At 33.3% G+C, this 17,917-nt stretch overlaps 1 protein-coding gene across 5 annotated transcripts in view; it reads right to left on the reverse strand.

Moving 5' to 3' along the window:
* Positions 1-2: 2 nt before the first annotated feature.
* LOC135836010 (myotubularin-related protein 3) overlaps positions 3-17,917 on the reverse strand; it is a 53,233-nt gene continuing 35,318 nt past the window's right edge. For 2 of the 5 annotated variants that reach the window (XM_065350560.1, XM_065350558.1), the window contains exons 3-16: positions 13,282-13,480; positions 8,151-8,332; positions 7,909-8,068; positions 7,090-7,280; positions 6,617-6,812; positions 6,342-6,518; positions 6,063-6,227; positions 5,851-5,966; positions 2,259-2,963; positions 2,114-2,163; positions 1,745-1,848; positions 1,519-1,647; positions 1,295-1,443; positions 3-1,207 (exon numbers count right to left, since the gene is read on the reverse strand). In XM_065350560.1, coding sequence (XP_065206632.1) covers positions 985-1,207; positions 1,295-1,443; positions 1,519-1,647; positions 1,745-1,848; positions 2,114-2,163; positions 2,259-2,963; positions 5,851-5,966; positions 6,063-6,227; positions 6,342-6,518; positions 6,617-6,812; positions 7,090-7,280; positions 7,909-8,068; positions 8,151-8,332; positions 13,282-13,480 — 2,746 coding nt within the window. In that variant the 3' untranslated portion in view covers positions 3-984. Of the gene's footprint in view, positions 1,208-1,294; positions 1,444-1,518; positions 1,648-1,744; positions 1,887-2,113; positions 2,164-2,258; positions 2,964-5,850; positions 5,967-6,062; positions 6,228-6,341; positions 6,519-6,616; positions 6,813-7,089; positions 7,281-7,908; positions 8,069-8,150; positions 8,333-13,281; positions 13,481-17,917 lie in introns of those variants that run through there. The other 3 variants (XM_065350559.1, XM_065350562.1, XM_065350563.1) reach the window with 3 other exon arrangements.

Raw genomic sequence — 17,917 nt, forward strand, 5'->3', positions numbered from 1 at the left:
GACAGAATGAAATTACATTTTATTCGATTTTGTAGAGTACAAATTAAAGAATATACATTTAAAATGCTAATACTGTATTTATAACAAGAAAAGTTAAAAACACCAATTTAGATATATTCACTACTATAATATAATAAAAACACAACTCATTTACAAAAAAGAAAAGAAAAAATAATAACAATGTTTAATTAAAGCCAAAATAATAAATTATAACAAAAAAAAAAGAAAACAACACAATGGTTTGCACTCATAATTCCAAAAATAATACGCTGTTCGTAACTTGGGCACAATGTTAGAATTTCCTACACACTCAGTATGTATCACGTTTACAAAAACATAGGAACCATATAATATTTTTTTTGTTATTAAAATTTTTTTATACTGAGATATAGAAAACTTTTGAAAACGCACGCATAGAAAATAAATTAGCATAAAAACATCTTAAATCTATTACCGGCGACAGATAGAAAAGGAGACTATTTGAAAATGAGATTTACCGAGACGTTAGACGTATTTATGTAGATGTACCAAATTGCATTTAAGAAAATTTTGATTACAATCAGAACTCCGTGTCATAGAAAATCACTCATACACACAAACACAAGAAGAAAAAAACAAATAAACAAAACGTAACCGACGAATGCCAAAAAATTAACACCTAACACGGCAAACAAATTTATCAATTAGACAACATTTAAAATAAAAACAAACAAAATATTATAAATGGTATTTAAAACTCGATTATATAACTTAAAAGACTAGGAATTCCGATTTGTTAACAGTTAACATTCATTCAATTCAATACACACGAACGTGGTTTTTACCCTAAGAGCTGTTCATTTTCTCTTTCATCTTCAACAACTGGCAGTCGCAACAAACTGACCTTTGACGTGGACGCGAATTGACATGATAAATGATCACAATTTTTGATTACGATGTTATCGTTAAAAAAATTGGCTATCGAAAATGTTGATACGTCGTTTTTCAAATAGACGGCGCCGGAGGTAAAACTAAATTCGAATTTTGCGACTCTTCGCCGGCGGCTTGCTTACAAGTTGTTTGTTTCGGTGAGTTCGAATACGACACCGGAGAGAGTTGCTTCATTCGGTAACATTGTTCGCACACGCGAACCGGATCGTACAACTGTTCGCTGGGGAGTATGGTAAAATTTGTCGAGCAATCGGCGCAGAAAATTTTTCCACAGCTCCTGAAATTGCCAAAGGTAAAAATAAAGGCTTGCTCGAGTAATACGTGTAACGCGAATCTACCATAGTTGTCAGAATTTTAGGCTTACCTGCAATGATGTCTTCTTCGGCCGAGCCAAAATCGAGTATTACACGCCTGGCAGAAATTTGCCGCATGGTCTGGTACCCATAATACCTGACCCAGTTCTTTTTCATCGACGGCTTCCCACGAAATATCCGTACTGCATACGGATCCTTTCTAGACACGGAAAACGTGATATATTAATCGTATAGTTTTAAAAAAATTTCCATCGCAAATGAAACCACTACTTACATCATCGTCGGAAACAATTTGCTTTTCTGGAAGAGTAGAATTATTTTGATGTATGCACTGGTGACATAATTTATTCATTAATGCATATCGCGTAGTATGTAATTCACTACGTAAAGCGGCCTGTTGAGCCTAGAAAGATCAGAAGAAAAAATATGATTAAAACACGAGTGTTGGTTAGTCAGGTTTGCTTCGATGAATTTGGTAAAATAGTAACAAAAATCAATACCTTATGCTCGATAGATATTTGCTGCATACGGTCTTGAATGTCATCTGGAATAAGAGGTAAACCATCTATAGGGTCTAATAACAATGACGTTAACTGTGGCCGACCTAAATAACATCATCACATCAGTTTTAAATCTAGTCTCCTAAAATAACGCAAGTGCAAACAGTCAAAAAGCAAAGTGCGATTAATTATTTTGTAAATAAAAAACTGATGAAATGAGGGAATTCTATATGTTAAACTATTACATGAAATAAAAAGCTTAGTTTGTTAAACCAAAAAAATAAACCCGATTAAAACACCAACCAAAACTACTAATGCATAAAAAAAAAAATTGAAAAGATGATCCAATCAACAAAATTGCAAACTTACTTGTTTGAAATGTCGACACATCGAAGGTTTTGAGTCCATTAATAGCAGTCCTGTAAATAACAAAAGGCAGAAAATACCATCAGTACTAAATCTCATTTATAAATGGCAACTTACACACGCAGGCCAGGCAAAACTTTACACTTACTTGAGTTCATTATCTATAGCCGAATTAATCGAGTAATTATTATCGACTATGGTTTCGACGGAAGTTTCCACACTAATATCACCACCGTTCAGTCTAACTTCTAATTCGTCGACAATTCGATTACAGTCTTGGGAATCGTTGACGTCGACGGGTTCGATTAAATTATCACAGTCTTTATTTCCATTAATCGCGGCAGGCGCATTTGAGGCATTATCATCGTCAACGTGGACGCTGTGGCCGTTTTGCTTATTGCAAAGAATTCTATCCTCTTTTAAATCTAAATTCGCTTTAAATTCGTCATTTAAAGCGTTTATCACTTCGTTATCACTAATATTGCTATTGTCGACGTCGTTGTTATTTCTGCACTTGCAGACGCTGGTGACGGTGTTTTCTGTCGTCAACGTTGTAACCGTCGTCGTGATCGTCTCCTGCTTCGAGGAGTCAGATCCATTGCACGCGATCTCCGCCACATGATTATTACTAACGCTGTAATCCGAGCATGAGTTACCGTCGCAATCTAAATCCGATATAGTCTCCGAACCCGTCGACGCGATGCCATTACTACCGCAGATTTCCGGCTGACAATTGATCGCTGATTCTAACATCGAGCCTAAATTATTGCCTAAATTATTCAAGCTTCCATTTTCTAATTCGTGAGATGAGTTTTTACTTTCTTCGTTCACTATAGGATCGCCGTTCGTTGTTCTGTAATTAATCAAACAAGACGAATATAAATACTCTTTTCTAAATATACCGTCCAGCACAACGCATTGATAAAGCACGAAAATTATAAAATAATAATTTATTTTATAGGTATAATATACGGAATGGGAACACGCGTACAATTACTTCAAAATAACCTCTCTTACACTAACAATAGCGCCATCGCATTTTTAAATCCCATTAATCACGCGTTCTCTATGTTGTTCTTAATCAACATACGAATATAATTGGCGTGATCTTTCATTATTAATTCTCAAGCCACTTAGGGTATTCGATAACTAAGATGTTTCAATACTTTAATGACGATGGGGATTTGATATGTCTAGAAGTAGCATAACATGCGAGACCTTTTAGCCTTCGAATTCTAGAAAAAAAAATCATCTACCGAAGTATCATCATACAAGTAATTTCGAAGGAAGTACTCGTACTTATCAATACTATCAAGTGCCTACGTTTCACTTTCTTCGAATTTCTATTTCATCGAAGTTCATGTACTCATTATCACGATCTGAGTAACTATAAAAGCTTCGCTGCAATTTTTCAAAAATGATGTTTGATTTTTTATTATTTTATGTACATATTAAGAAATTTTCGGTAAAAATTTTCATAATTCATTTCAAGTTTCTGGCCCTTTACCTTTAGACTGAGAATAAACATAGCATTGAATACTAGATATTGAATTTCATTTTGTAACGACTCGTGGTAGTAGAAATATAACGCACCCTCCTCTCTCCTTCAAAGATAATTTTGACGAATGGAAATCTGTAGCACCGAATTTCGTTACAAAAAACTGTCTCGCACTCTCGCACTAAATCCGTCTGCAATTGAATGGTTCCATCAGAAAAGGGCCTAACTGAAGTTAGGCCCTTTCATAATAAATCGCAAAAATGGATTCTACAGTGGAAATTACACCTACCACACTTCGTTACATAGCGCAACCTATAGTCAGGCCGCCACAACTGAATGCCAAAGTCGGACACCTCCGCCGATTTCTCACCAAATTGTCTCTGGGAGTCTGGTGGTTTGCGATATTACTATTTTTTGCGCTTGGTTTTCATAACTCATCAGTGATACGCCATTTTTTACAGAAAAAAGTAACTTTTTCGTAATTTTTCAGTGATGCGGAATTTCTTAAGGAAAAAATAAATTTCTACAAAATAGTTGTTGAGAACGTTTAAATGACCTATTTTAACCCAACTTCGTTATAATGTTATAAAATATTGCCTTTTACATAATAAAATTACGCGATTCAGCACATTTTTTCATCGAAAAAGTAGGTTCACAAGAAAGGGCCTAATTGTCCACTTTGTATTTTCAGTGTTTTCTTTGTATTTTATTGCAGAAAAGTAAAAGTAAAGAATGATTTTGAATCTTCAATGTATGCGGAATGTAAAAAAATAATCAGTTGCATGTTGTTCTAATATTTTCTATATGATATTCATATTCAAATGTTTAAAATGCGTTTTTCTCGAATCGCCATCTTTTCAGTTAGGCCCTTTTCTGGTGGAACCATTCAATTTGTAAATGAAAAACCCACGCTTTGATACCATGACGAACTTGGGTATCTTCTTTTGAAATCAATTTTGCCTTTGGCCATTTCATCTTGAATAATACACACCACCACCGTACAACGTCTCATAAATGAACTAATTTTTCACATGAAAACCACGCTCTGCTACCATAATGAACTTGAGTATATGTAGGTATTTTTCAACTTTTTTCGAATTTTGACAAAAATTTGCGGCCTAATGACCTCTACAAGATGCAGGAAAATTTTCTAATTTGTTAGTCAACGTTTAAACCACCCTCACCTCCTCCCGCCTCGAGCTCGAAGTATTCAATACTTGAAAATTTTTCAATTTTTTGAATGTTTATTTGAAAAACCTGTTTTTAGTTTAGGTGGTTTTTTTGACATTTTTAGTACTTGCATATGATCGCTTTTCCGCCATTAGAAAAATTCAAAGCTTATTTTTTGCCAAATGCAGGAGTTCTCAAAATATTTGTTTTTTCTATCGCTTTAAAATGGTAAAATAAGAATTGGATTATTGAGTTACATAGTGACAGTGAACATTATAGACCATCCAAGTTGAAAAACAAACAAAAAATTCATTTTGCAAATTTTCAAAACAATGAGTTTAAGGGAGGGGGGCGTCAAACATAGACTAACAAATTTGAAATTTTTTCTACACTTTATTGAGGTCATTTGGCCATGATTTTTTGCTTAGTTTCATCAAAATTTGAAAAAAAAAAAGTTGAAAATCGATCTACCCTAGTACCTACTCTTGAAGTAAGTAAACTGTCCTAAAACTTGACCATTTCAGCTTAAATATGCCACCCTGCCACTGCACAACGTCTCATAGTTGAACTCATCCTCCAAGGGAAAAAACATACTTTTCTAGTTTCTACCATGATAGACTTAGGTATTTCAAAAACCAAAAGATGAGAATTTGGCCGAAATCCTCGATTATTTCATCTCAATATGCAGGTACAACAGAACGCTCAATATATAGTCGAATTTTACGATTTAAGGAGAAAACCACGCTATGCTACCATGATCCCCAAAAACTGATATCCACCACTGTATAGAGGCTTTTTATGATTCTATCGGTCAAATTTACATTAACAACCGATGGCACGTATTATGGTTTAATCAATAACGTGGGTAGCAGAACCTCGAATGGAACAAAATAATGTCTCCGGATTCATTTTCGTCACAAGGTGATAAGCGAATAAGATCACACCGTGATCATTAATTTTTTGGTTTCTATGATTAAGTAGAAATTCAGCCAAATATAATCTCACCCTCATTCGTTCAGGAAATTCAGGCGACAAAAAAAACATGTAAATTGACAAAATCATCTATACATACCCATTTTCAGTTAAATGAGAACTAGATTCACTAGGGAACTGATTATCGTAAGCTAAATCCGTGTATAAATCTTTCCACACCATCAGATCTCGAACATTATATTTCGGCCATAATACCTGCCAAAAAAACACGCTCATTATACGTATAAATTCATTAACCTAATTGTAAGGTTAAAACCCTCGAATGAAAATTTATTCTAAAATATACGTTACCTTTTCATGATTAGGATTATATAAATAATTCTTAAAATGTGTACAATTCAAATAACGCCAAACGGAAAACGTTCTTTGAGCTATTCCGAGGTTTTGTCTTTCGGCGTTGGTATTACAGAAAAACGTACCGAATAAATTCGAGTATGTATGCTCAGCTAATTTAATCTGTAAACAAACAACCCACGTAAATTTACAAATTCTTATTTTCTTTTTTAAAAAAACAAAGCTCGTTATCTCAACTAGCTCGGTGTTTCCACCTAAGTAGTACATACTACCTACCAAATAACGCTTAGAGAATTCAAAAGCCGTCGGATATTGTTGTAAAATATTATGCACGCAATCGAGCCACTGGACAAAAACGGGACACTTTTCATTGACATCTTCACCGATACCGCAACGATCGGCAAATTTATGACCAAACTCCAACCATTCCCTTTCGCAAAGTACTTGAAAGCCCTGCGCAACGACAAAAAAAAATACACGCGATATTTAAATTATTTATTCGAATCACGGCGTCGCACCGTAAGTTCTCTGGATATTTGCTTTATTATTACCTCAATCGTTCTGTAATACGGATCTAGTAAAAGCTCGGCCAACGAAACAATTTGCGTCGTTCGATCCCAGCCATCCGAACAATGAACTAACACAGGCTGAGCGTCTTTTTCTAAAGCAGTTGCCACACGTACTGCGGAGCTTATCAATAACGACATATGCGACAACCATTTCGAATTTTCCAACTGACTGTGCCAACTGTAAGAAATGCAAAAAATCAACAATTAACATTAAATGTACTCGTGCCATGTGCATAAAACATTAAATTTCTCTAAGACGCGTATTCGAGCAGTTTAATGGCTTTGTTTTACATTAAAATACGTCTAGGGCAAGTTCGTTCAGATGCGTCGTTTCGGAAACGACAATTTTTCTCCCTAAATGGATTACAGATCTGTTCATATTGAAACCATTAAACTATTCGAAATGCGACAAAAATGTCCTAAAATAACAAGCTAATAAGTATCGAATTACGTACTTGGGCATATCAGGAGGTGAAGCACATAAACTTCTTAGACTATGGAAACTTTTACGGATCGAATGAATATTAGCCAAATTCATAAATAGTATTTCCATCGTCTGATAATATTCTGGACATTCACAGCCACCGCCTCTAGCTCTATTCGCCACTGCCGAGGTATAAGAACGGGCATCCATAACCAATAGTTTCTGCAACAAAAATAAGTCCATCATTAATTCTTCTGTCACTTTTTGCAAAATTATCACTTTATTTTTCATTGAAACGCATTATTGTCAAAAAGTAAGATCTCTTCGAAGAAAGTATGGCCACCCTCGATAGCTGAATTTGTACCATTTCAAGATTTTTTTGACTACAAAATTGAAGTAGGTAAGTAGGTACTCCAAAAATCTTATTTGTGGGATCAGGAGTTTGAAACCAACTCATAGGGGAGAAGGGGTCTCAACCCCAATGAAAAGTTTGACAATTACTCAATTAGTACCTATTTCAGCAATTTTTGGACGTTTTGACAAAGCATGGTACTCGAACTTCCTTACTCCAAAACCAAAAACTACATAAAAAGCGAACCTAGAATAATAATTCTAACTTTATATGGACCTCATTCGAGATTGAAAACAGTAACAATTCGTTTTATTCGGCAATTTCTTGGTCTCGTAGACAATATAGACATTTCAAACCCACACTGAGTTGAGAGGGAGGCAGAGGAATTTGAAATGCTCCAAAATTTTGAAAAATTAATTAATTTTCAAACATTGTGTCGGTACTTTCACTATTGGCGAAACAATTTCCATTAAATCATTAGTTGAATCAGCAACTTACCCCTTTAGAATGGCGTTTCGAACTGGACGAATTAGAATTACGTGAAAAACAAGCTTCTGTTAAGCCCTTTAGCAGGTCTTCGTCTTCCTGAGACCGCCAACCAAGCCATCCGACTTCCGGTTGACTACATCTGGCGATGATCATACCATTTTCTTTATGCCTACAAAAAAAATAATAATAATAATAATTAATAAAATGCACGTCGAAAATATTCCAACATATCTATCGCAGGGTTCACCTACCGCCACACCACAGCAGGCACACGTCGACTACTGCGGAATTTCGCAGCTATCTCTAAAGTTTGATCGGAAACCGAAGCAGGTACGATCAAATATCTTGGGTAACTGGGACATAATTTATAATCAGAATTCACATTCGTTATTCTCCAACAATTCGAATCATTTTCGAATTTCAGTCGTTCATACTGCAAAAAAAAAAAAAAAAAAAACACATGCGTTAATTTTTCCATCGTATGTACATTACATACAACAACAACAACAACATCAACGTCGACGAGCGACGTCAAAACAACCACAATAGCTTTTTGTACGCCTTTTTTTTCTACCACAAGGTCACACGTAACTCAACGCAACGTAAAGCCGCGTAATTCAAAATTCTCGATATATCGATTCTCACGCGAAAGGCGGTCGCCGCCGTCGCGAAAATCCCACAAAATATTTATCTAACGCGATGAATTAGTACACGTGAGCTAAATTGAGCTTATAACGTATAATTGCCCTTTTCAACCCCTTCATACCTACGAGAAAATATACTGGAAATCGGATTTTTCTCCCGCAAGAGCGTCTTTGGTTTTTTCGACAATATAGAATTTTTTTTTAGTGAATCGCGGAGCCTCCGCCGTTATAATTTCATAACACCGATCTAGTAAGGTAGTTTTATTCGTACAATAGACCAGATTTATGCGTAACAAAGCGGCCATCGACCTGCTGCTGAGTTCCCTTGGAATTAATAACTATACGTATATATTATAAATGCTCGTCCAGACGGCAAGGTCTTGTCCTTTTCTTTTTATATTTCTTAGATTCGTTTATACGAACGCGATGAAAATTGTAATTAACGTAAAAAAATTGAAAGTTGAGAAGTTACTAGCTATCGTGGATGGTATTTGACTATTTGAATTTTTTTTTTTTTGAAAAAGTACAAAACAAACTTTTTTTGTTTAAAACAAAGAGTTTTTGCTTGCTAAAAATTAAACGTTTAAATATGTTTTAATGTATTTTTTGCTGAAAAACTCTTATTTTTTAAATTGCAAACTAAATTTTCATTTTTTATTAGGTAGATGGTGAAAAAATATAATTATTTGCAACACATTCCTTATAGTGAAAGTTTTGTTAAATCTTTTCAAGAATTTCACCAAAATCAAAAAGTTTCAATAAATTTTAAAATTTCTTGAAAACGTTGAGAAAAAACAAAAAAAAAAAGAAATCTGAAAAACACGTTTTGAACAAAAAAAAACTTTGAAACTGGATTTTATTTAAAACACAACGTTTGTCATAATTCAACGCTTTGAGTTTGAAATACTGCTTTTTTTTCCTACAATCCTGTTAAAGATTAAGGATACCTTAAAGGTACCATTCAATAGATTTTAACCAATAAAAAGCCACGAATGTACGCCTCTTTAAAAACCAGCGTATTATCCTTTGAGGGTATTGATTTTTACCAAATTTAATGCCATTCAAATATATCTTTATTACCCCCCCCCCTCCTCGCAAACATAAATTCATCAACTAGCGATAAATACGCTTTAGTCTCTAGTAATTTTGATATGCATCAGACGTAGACATGGCTACTTAAGACAGAGAGAGGGAGAAAAAAAGCGAATTTTTCAACAAACGTATAAAATTCTGTAAAATTTGATCAAGTAACTGCAACTCTGGGAACTTCCTATTTTGGTTACATTCCAACAAAATCGCATTTTGGGCTCCCTACTGACACGAGTGGAAAAATCGAAATTAAAATAAAATTCAGGTAAATATTAGTTTTCATTTCTCAGAGACGACAAAAAAAACAACTGAACAAATGAAAAAAATTTATAAAAATAATAAACTGTTAAGATTAAATAACAGGTCCCACGCTCAGATATTTACGAAATTGAATCGACCTTCAGCCACAAACATTTTTAAATTCTTCATTCCAACAAAATTGTACCGATATTTCGATCATTATGAAAAATTGGCTAAATAAGCCCCCAATCCAAAGTTCCAAACTCACAGCCACATTAAAAAGTATATGAATTTGAATATCAAAACACAGTTTTTCGCAAACACCAACGAGCGACCGAAAAACAACTTTAAAAAGAAGTACGCGTATTTCAAAACACCCGAGAAAATTTCGAATAAATTTACAAAAATCGCGTAAACCGGATTTCGATTTCACCGACACTGGCAGGCAGAAAGCAGAACTACGCTGATTTTCAAACATAAGCATTCGTGAAAATATATTATTGAAATAAAAACTTTACGAATAAAATTATAATTTTTTTTATTCAACATTGCGAAACTTGATTCGTAATTCTGAACTATTCAGGCAGGTACTAGGCAGGGTACCCCACCTCGACGTAATACTTTTTTCAATAAATATTATAATCCAGACTATACAGCCAGCGCGGCGAACTAAACTTTATTTTCATGCGAAATCGAAATTTTTGCTTAATAGTATACCGACAAAATGGAAAAATCTATAGAATTTCACAAGTAAAACTTTCAAAATACCTAAGCAAGGCGATATTCAATTCGAATTCACCGACCCGGTAGACTTCACGAATACCGAATATAGTAATTGCTTGAAAATTTATACAAAATCGTCCACCGCACTAGAATCAAAACCATTTTACCAAATGTGTTTTCTTCTATGCGTTTCCTTCTAAACACCAGAATACTAAAGGCTTTTTTACTATACCAGACTAATGGAAAGGAAATGTTTAATATTTTTTCGAGCTAAACGTCACTTGGACGTTGTCGTCGTCGTCGTCTACGACCGAGAATAATAATTCTCGTATTGTCGCGATGGGAGTGATATTTTACGAAGGTTTTGATACGAACGCGAGCGTCGAGAGACTCCTATAAACCAGGAAACATCTAATTTACTTTACAGCAGACAAATCAAGTATTCGAAAAAATGAAAAATTGACTAGACAAATGAATTAGGGAGAAACAAACCGAATAATTTTCAAACGAAAATGGGTCACATATTGTAAAAGGAATTGGCTAGGTTGGGTTTTAGTGTATCTAGACTTATGTATAATATGGTACCCAAATGCGTCAGAGACAGATCAGTGCTGCGATCAATTCGAGTGATCGCGATTGAAATTTCATCCAAATTTTTTAGAAATAGTCCAAACAAGCAAAAATTACACAAAACTCGAATTTCAAAAGATATTGTTGCTTTCGTGTAAAAACATCCTTATCATATTAGGTTACATGGCAGAATAGAAACAAAACTGTGTAACTGAGATCGTGATAAATGTTAACAACACATAGAGCAAGATAACATCATCGACAATCGACATTATCGTCACATTTTTACTGGTTTCGTGAATTGAACGAAACATTCGCTGGTCCATTTTCACTTCTCAGAAAAGGGTGATAAAAAACGTGTTTCTTCCCTTCATCATAATATTGTGTATCGTGTAATAACAGGGTACCGCCTAGCATATGTTCTTTTTGGAGTGTAACGAGCTAACTACATAGAACCACCAAGCTATAAATCGTTGATACGTACATGAACTTTGTACGGAAACTTCGAATGTTTCGAAAGAAGTGCCAGAAGTCAAGTCAAAATGTTTCTTATTAAATTAATAATTTCAGTATAAAGTAATTCAAAATTTGCTTGATCAATTCCAACTTTCAACTTTTGTAGTTTAGCATTTTTAAAAAAGTTTGCTCATTAGGACGAGTCAAATGCAAGTGTTGGATTCCCAGCTATCAAGTAGTAAAATGGAAATGAAATGTGATTAAAAAGTGTTTTAAGGAAATTCAGTTTCTTTTCGAAAATCATTTTCTCAAGTATCTCTGTAATAAGTATATTTTTTAGAGGGTCAATGCAAAAGAAAATTTTCTCAAAAAGCGGAACTCAATTATTCAACACAGGGTGCACAATTATTTTCAATTTTTCCGAGGTGAAATACAACAATCTGTCTGTCATCAGTTTTAAAAAATTTCCAGCCACGGAACTCAATCTTTCAAACTTTGAGAGGACGAGCTGCCTAAAATGCCCCATCAAACTGGTCATGATTCACAAACTAATTATCTGCATGCCCGGGAAAAATCGGAGGACGAATAAAATTTGAAAAATTGAAGAAATTTCATACGTAATCCTGAATAACGTACCTATTAAGAAACAAAGTTTCATCACACACATTTCAACGAAATAACGCTGCATTTTTCTTTACAAGGACAATATATCCAAAATTTTTGAGAAGTGATTTCCCCCAATTTTTTTTATGCTTTTCCAGGCCAATTTTTCACCCTAAACAGCAAAAAAAACTCGGACCAAACGAAGATAAATCAAAAAAGAATTCAGAGTAAGTAGGTATGTATACCATCAGGAAAAACTTCATAAACCTAAATTTCATTTTTTGATTTTTGGCAAACTTTTAAAATTTTGATATCGATTAAAACTCAAAATCTTATCGAAATAAATAGAATGTCAAATTCAGGTTTGTTCATTTTATTATTTTTTTTTCATTAACAGAATTGATCTGTGGATTTTCAATTTTTCTGTTTCAAAAAAAAAAATCCTTAAAAAGGCCCAAATTAAATTCAGCACCTTAAAAACTGGGATTCAACCATTTTCGTAGCTCTTTAAATGAATTTTCACGAGCCTGAATCACCATTTAAAATATCAAAAGTTCATTATAAATCAAAAAATGAAATTTTTTATTAGAAATCTTTTCTCGCAGGATATTTTTGTTATATTTTCCCAATTTTTCTTCATCCGGTACAAAAAATATTTACCGTTAAGGATTCTTTCCTCGTCTAAAAAAATTCATAAATTTTTCATTTTCATTTTTTTTTTTTTTTTTTTTTTTGGTTTTTTGATTTACCTACACTTCTTAAAATGATGTTCACTGATCCAAAGTACATCAATATTTTTACATCTTTACTAACTAAAATGAAAAAAATCTTCACTTCCGATTAACTTTTCAGCTACGAGTAAATTTCCAAATTTTTCTCAACTTTTCGATTCAGAATTTGAATTCGAAATATTTCCATTCCCCAATCTTTCCTTTAATTCCAAGCTCAAGTTCAAACCCCCAAAAGATTTTCAAATGCGTAACAAAGCAAAACTAAAAGCAAGAAATGCTTCGTAAAATTAAAATACATACTCGTATTTCGAAAAACTTCATCTTACCTCAAATCTTAAATTATCCTTAACGTGATTAGTTTCGCCATTGCCGACTAAATACGATGAAATTTCTTCGCCCCCTTCTTCGCAAGCCCAAGCGTAATACACGAATGCGAACAATTCATCTATATTTTTCGGAGGCTTGATAGATCGTTCGATTTTACGATGCCAATCGACGCATACGTCGTTCGACGGAAAGCTGCATCTGAAAACAAACGACCGAAAAAAATATTTAATTAATGAATCAACATTTCCTTTTATAAACTTTGTAATCTACCTGTAGCGGCGCGAGCCTTATACAATATTCTCTCGCGTAGAAAATCAAAACGCACATAATGAAGTATAATTACGCTTCGCTAACGTTACGTTTTTGCTTTTGATGTCGAGCGTACACTAATTAACGCCACAAAATAGCTAAAATAATTACAATCCCGCCGGTCAACGCGTTAAACGCGCGTACTAACTTTTTTTTTCTTGTTGATAAAACATGAAAATTGATAACAATAAAAAAAGACGTAAGTAATTTATTAAAAACTTCGGAACTGTAACGTTGAAATGAAAATTAATAATTTTAATTGTGAAATTATTGCCCGGCGCGCGGCGGAACTTTGAAACGAAAATACCTTGAAAAAAAAATAAACAAATACTGAAATGCTACTTAAATACCTACTTACATTTTTTTTGTTTTTGCCATAATACGAGTACGTAGACATATACATAATAACTCACTACATTACACACATTACTATGACACCTCTTCTCTACCTTTCGCACGTGATATATTATATTTTCCATCTCGTATGGCGAATTTTTACCCCATTAACGCGAGAAATTCGAAAATAATTTTTCGTCTCATTGGAGAACGTCATTTTTGAAACATGGCAACGAAATTGAGGGTTAAATTAAAAACCGAAAAGTCTTCCTCGTCCAAATAAAAAACCAATTTTTCTCGGGTATCGGGCAGGTGAGAATTTACAACGTGGTTACACCACGTCAACACATTTTTAGGTAGCAAGTTTAGACAGCTTGACTAACACTCTCCGACGAGTATTCATCGATAATTTGGCCACCAGGAGGGAGCAGTAACACAGAAGCTGAAATACTAACACACTGGTATATTTTTTTTCTGTCGTTCATATTTTTATTTATATTATCGATTTTCTTCGTATGCAAATATTACGTCCGTTTTTTCTTTTCAAACACTTACACATTTGAATAAATCGCACATATTTTTTTTCAGAATGTCAAAATGAAAAATAACATGAAAATTTTGCGTAGGAAATTTTCGATAATTAGGCAGAAATATTTCTTAAAGGGAAATTATAAATTATCATTGTTGACAAATTAAATCACAATACCAGAATGTTATACGATTTCCGTATTCGAAAATTTTTCCCATTTTCCTAAAAATGTTGAAATCTAAAAAACAGACACTTTTTTACATGATATCGATTAATGATTAGACCACAAAGGAATATTAATGGAAACAAGTCTAGCAAACATCCTGGCCATGAATGTAAAAATACAAAATTAACATATTGAAGAAATAAAATTATATCATCACGAAGAAACTTGGAAATTGAATTTTTCTCAAATCAAGCATTTTCAAAAAAAAAAAAAATCAAATTGGTTTTTATTATTTTTTCTCAAACTAGGCACTCATGAGGTGTACTTGTCGTTGTGAGATGAAAATTCTCAAGAATTTCGTGTTTCCAAAAAAATCTAAACACGCACTCACATTACTATCCCTATTTTCAAATTTTTTTATTTCACGAAACTTGTAGAAAATTTGTCGCGAAATCATCTCAAAAAACGAGGAAAGAATTTGAGATTTCTTCAACTATGTATAAATTAGGATGAAAACACCCAAGAAATAACTCGGCAGATTTTGATGAAACTCCAGCAGAAACCTTCATTTTGAGTTGAAAGTAACTCACAGTGATGTCTATCAAAATCTGATATTCAAAAATCACGACTTTTCGCGACCTTTTTCCGCGACTTTGTTTTCAGTACCCCCTCATCTTTTAACGAAAAAAAAACAACAAAAAAAACGGGTTTCCAATAAAGTTTACGTTTTTTTCAAGGGAGTTTTTGACCAACTTTCAATAGTTTCCATGTGACATGAAAAAATATGTGAAATGAAATACATAAGTATTATATGTACTCTGTACCAGTGTACCACTAAAGAAATATAAAAGAAATTGAAAACTTTATTTATAATTCAATGAAATGAATATTAGGTATCAAGTAGGAAGTACTTCAATAAAAAATTGAATTTTTAGTCGAGATGATTTTCAGCGACTTTTTGATGATTTTTGGTAATAATCGCGACTTTTCTGAGACTTTCGCGACCTGGTAGACATACTGACTCAGAAAAAGTTTAGCTCTGGAGTTGAACCACTTGAACCCGAAGACTAGAAATGGGCCCTAACAGAGGTGTAACGATTATAATCGATGCTGCATCGATTAATCGGCTAAAAAAATTTGCTGTTCCATGATTGGTTGGAATTGAGTGACGTCAGTCATCGCCATAAATGTTTTCTGAACCATTATCCGAACAATTTTCAATTTCATTTTTTTATTCAAAAGTAATTGTAATGAAAGGGTTGAAGAGAAAATGAAAATATGAAACATCACATAACAAATTAAAACCAAAAGGAAGACATAAAATCAAGATTTGGATTAATTTAAAAAATTACCCAAGGTCCGATTAATCGATTACGGACGATTATATAAATAATCGGCGATTATTAATCGGAAGTAATCGATTATAATCGTAATCGTTACACCTCTGGGCTCTAAGAAGAGGACATTTTTGATAAAATCCTGGTTTTTTCGCTCTTATCGCTGCTCAACCTGTTTTGGGAAAAATGGCCCAGTCTCAAATGAAAGTACATATTTCAGATTCTGTATCGATTTATGCCACTATCGTCAAAATCCAAGACCACGTTTATGGGTTTACTAAAGCGGCTAAAAATGTGCAAATCGCTTTTTTTGGATAAATTTGTGTTTTGAATATTTTTTCTTCGCAAATATTTCGCATTAATTTACTTGTCCAAAAAATTGAATGATATCATTTCTGAAACTGAGGAAATATTAATTTTCAGCTTTGGAAGCACCTAATTTTAAAAATTGTTTGCGAGGCTCCCCAAATTAAAAAAAAAAAATCAAATATTTTTCGAACCCATTTTAATATCGACTCCTTCGGCTATCTATATTTTACAAACAGCAATTGCAATACACGCTTACTCATTTCAAAAATGCTGCCTTAGTGATAATAAGGGTGGTCTAGTTTTGGCACCACTCATCAGAAATTTGTTTTTTTTTTAAAACTCCTGTGCTTTGAAAATCACCAAATAAGAAAAAAACGTCAAAATGTAGCCATTTGGAACCAGGAAAATCGAACTCAAATACGTACATTTCATTTCAATTCTAAAGTCATTTGTAGGCAGGGTTGCCATTTTTCTTCAAGAATAATTTTGTAGGATTTCAGAAGATTCATTTTAAACGAGAGTTTAGTACTCCAGTAGATCCTTATTCCTGCATAACTTCGAGTTAGTTCTCGATCAAATCTAATTTGAAGCAATCTTTGAACCTCAAAAATAAAGAAATGTCAAAAAAAATTAAAATCAGTCTACTACACTTGAATAAAAAAAAAATGATAAGGACAGATAAAAGTTTGTAACCATGAAAAGTATACAGAATCGAATTTCTTTTCAAATAAACTGAACAAAAGTCAATATTACAACGCCCCCCCAGGGTTGCTAACAAAATTTCTTGGAAGAAATGCAGTACTTTTGCAGTACTTTTTGCAGTACTTTTTGCAGTACCTTGTTTTTTTAATCCAGCTTACACCGACCCCCCCCAAAAAAAAATCTTTTTGAAACAGTTGGAATTAAGCAGCAATTTTTTAGTTTACATGGAAAAACTTGTTAATTTCAGTTTGTTTTCAGTTTCAGCTTTCATATCTTGAGGTTCAAAAAATTTTTTAAAAAAGAAGAATTCCATTTTTTCAGGAGTTTTCAAACACTAATTTGCCACTTGGCAGCAAAAACTTGAAATTTCAAACGCTAAAATTATGAAGAAATCCGAATAAGTTGAATTTATAATTTGTAATTAGGGTATATATTCATAGCCTATCATGACTGAAAAAAAATCGTTTTCATTTTTCAATTTTTAGAGGCCTTAAACATAAAAACTTTATCATTTTGAAAAAAAATAAAATAATAACCATAAAAGTAAACAAGAAAGTAGCCCGAGCGTAGCGAGGACAAAAACTTTTGGAAATTTCTGTTTTGATAAATGAAAGAACACTGTTTTTTATGGGAAGAAGTTGATTTTCTTTGCTTAAAAATTTCAGAATTTGAACAATTTTTTAAAATATATTTCAGTTCCAAAAAAGAAAAGCAAAAAAGCCCGAACGAAGTGTTAGGGTAAAACAGGGGGTTCTTATGGTTCAGGGGAAAAGTCTCACTTACGCCACCTGGTACCTTAACCCTAAAACAACCCAGTTCGTATAGAACACTGAACCCACAAGGTATAAATACCTATCTCAGTCTACCCAACTACTACTCTCCACAACTCGTCGTAAATCAATAATCAACACTCACATACAGATAAACGGATATATTCGTGTCTCTTA

The sequence above is a fragment of the Planococcus citri genome, chromosome 2 (assembly GCF_950023065.1).
Source record: "Planococcus citri chromosome 2, ihPlaCitr1.1, whole genome shotgun sequence".
Taxonomy (NCBI): domain Eukaryota; kingdom Metazoa; phylum Arthropoda; class Insecta; order Hemiptera; family Pseudococcidae; genus Planococcus; species Planococcus citri.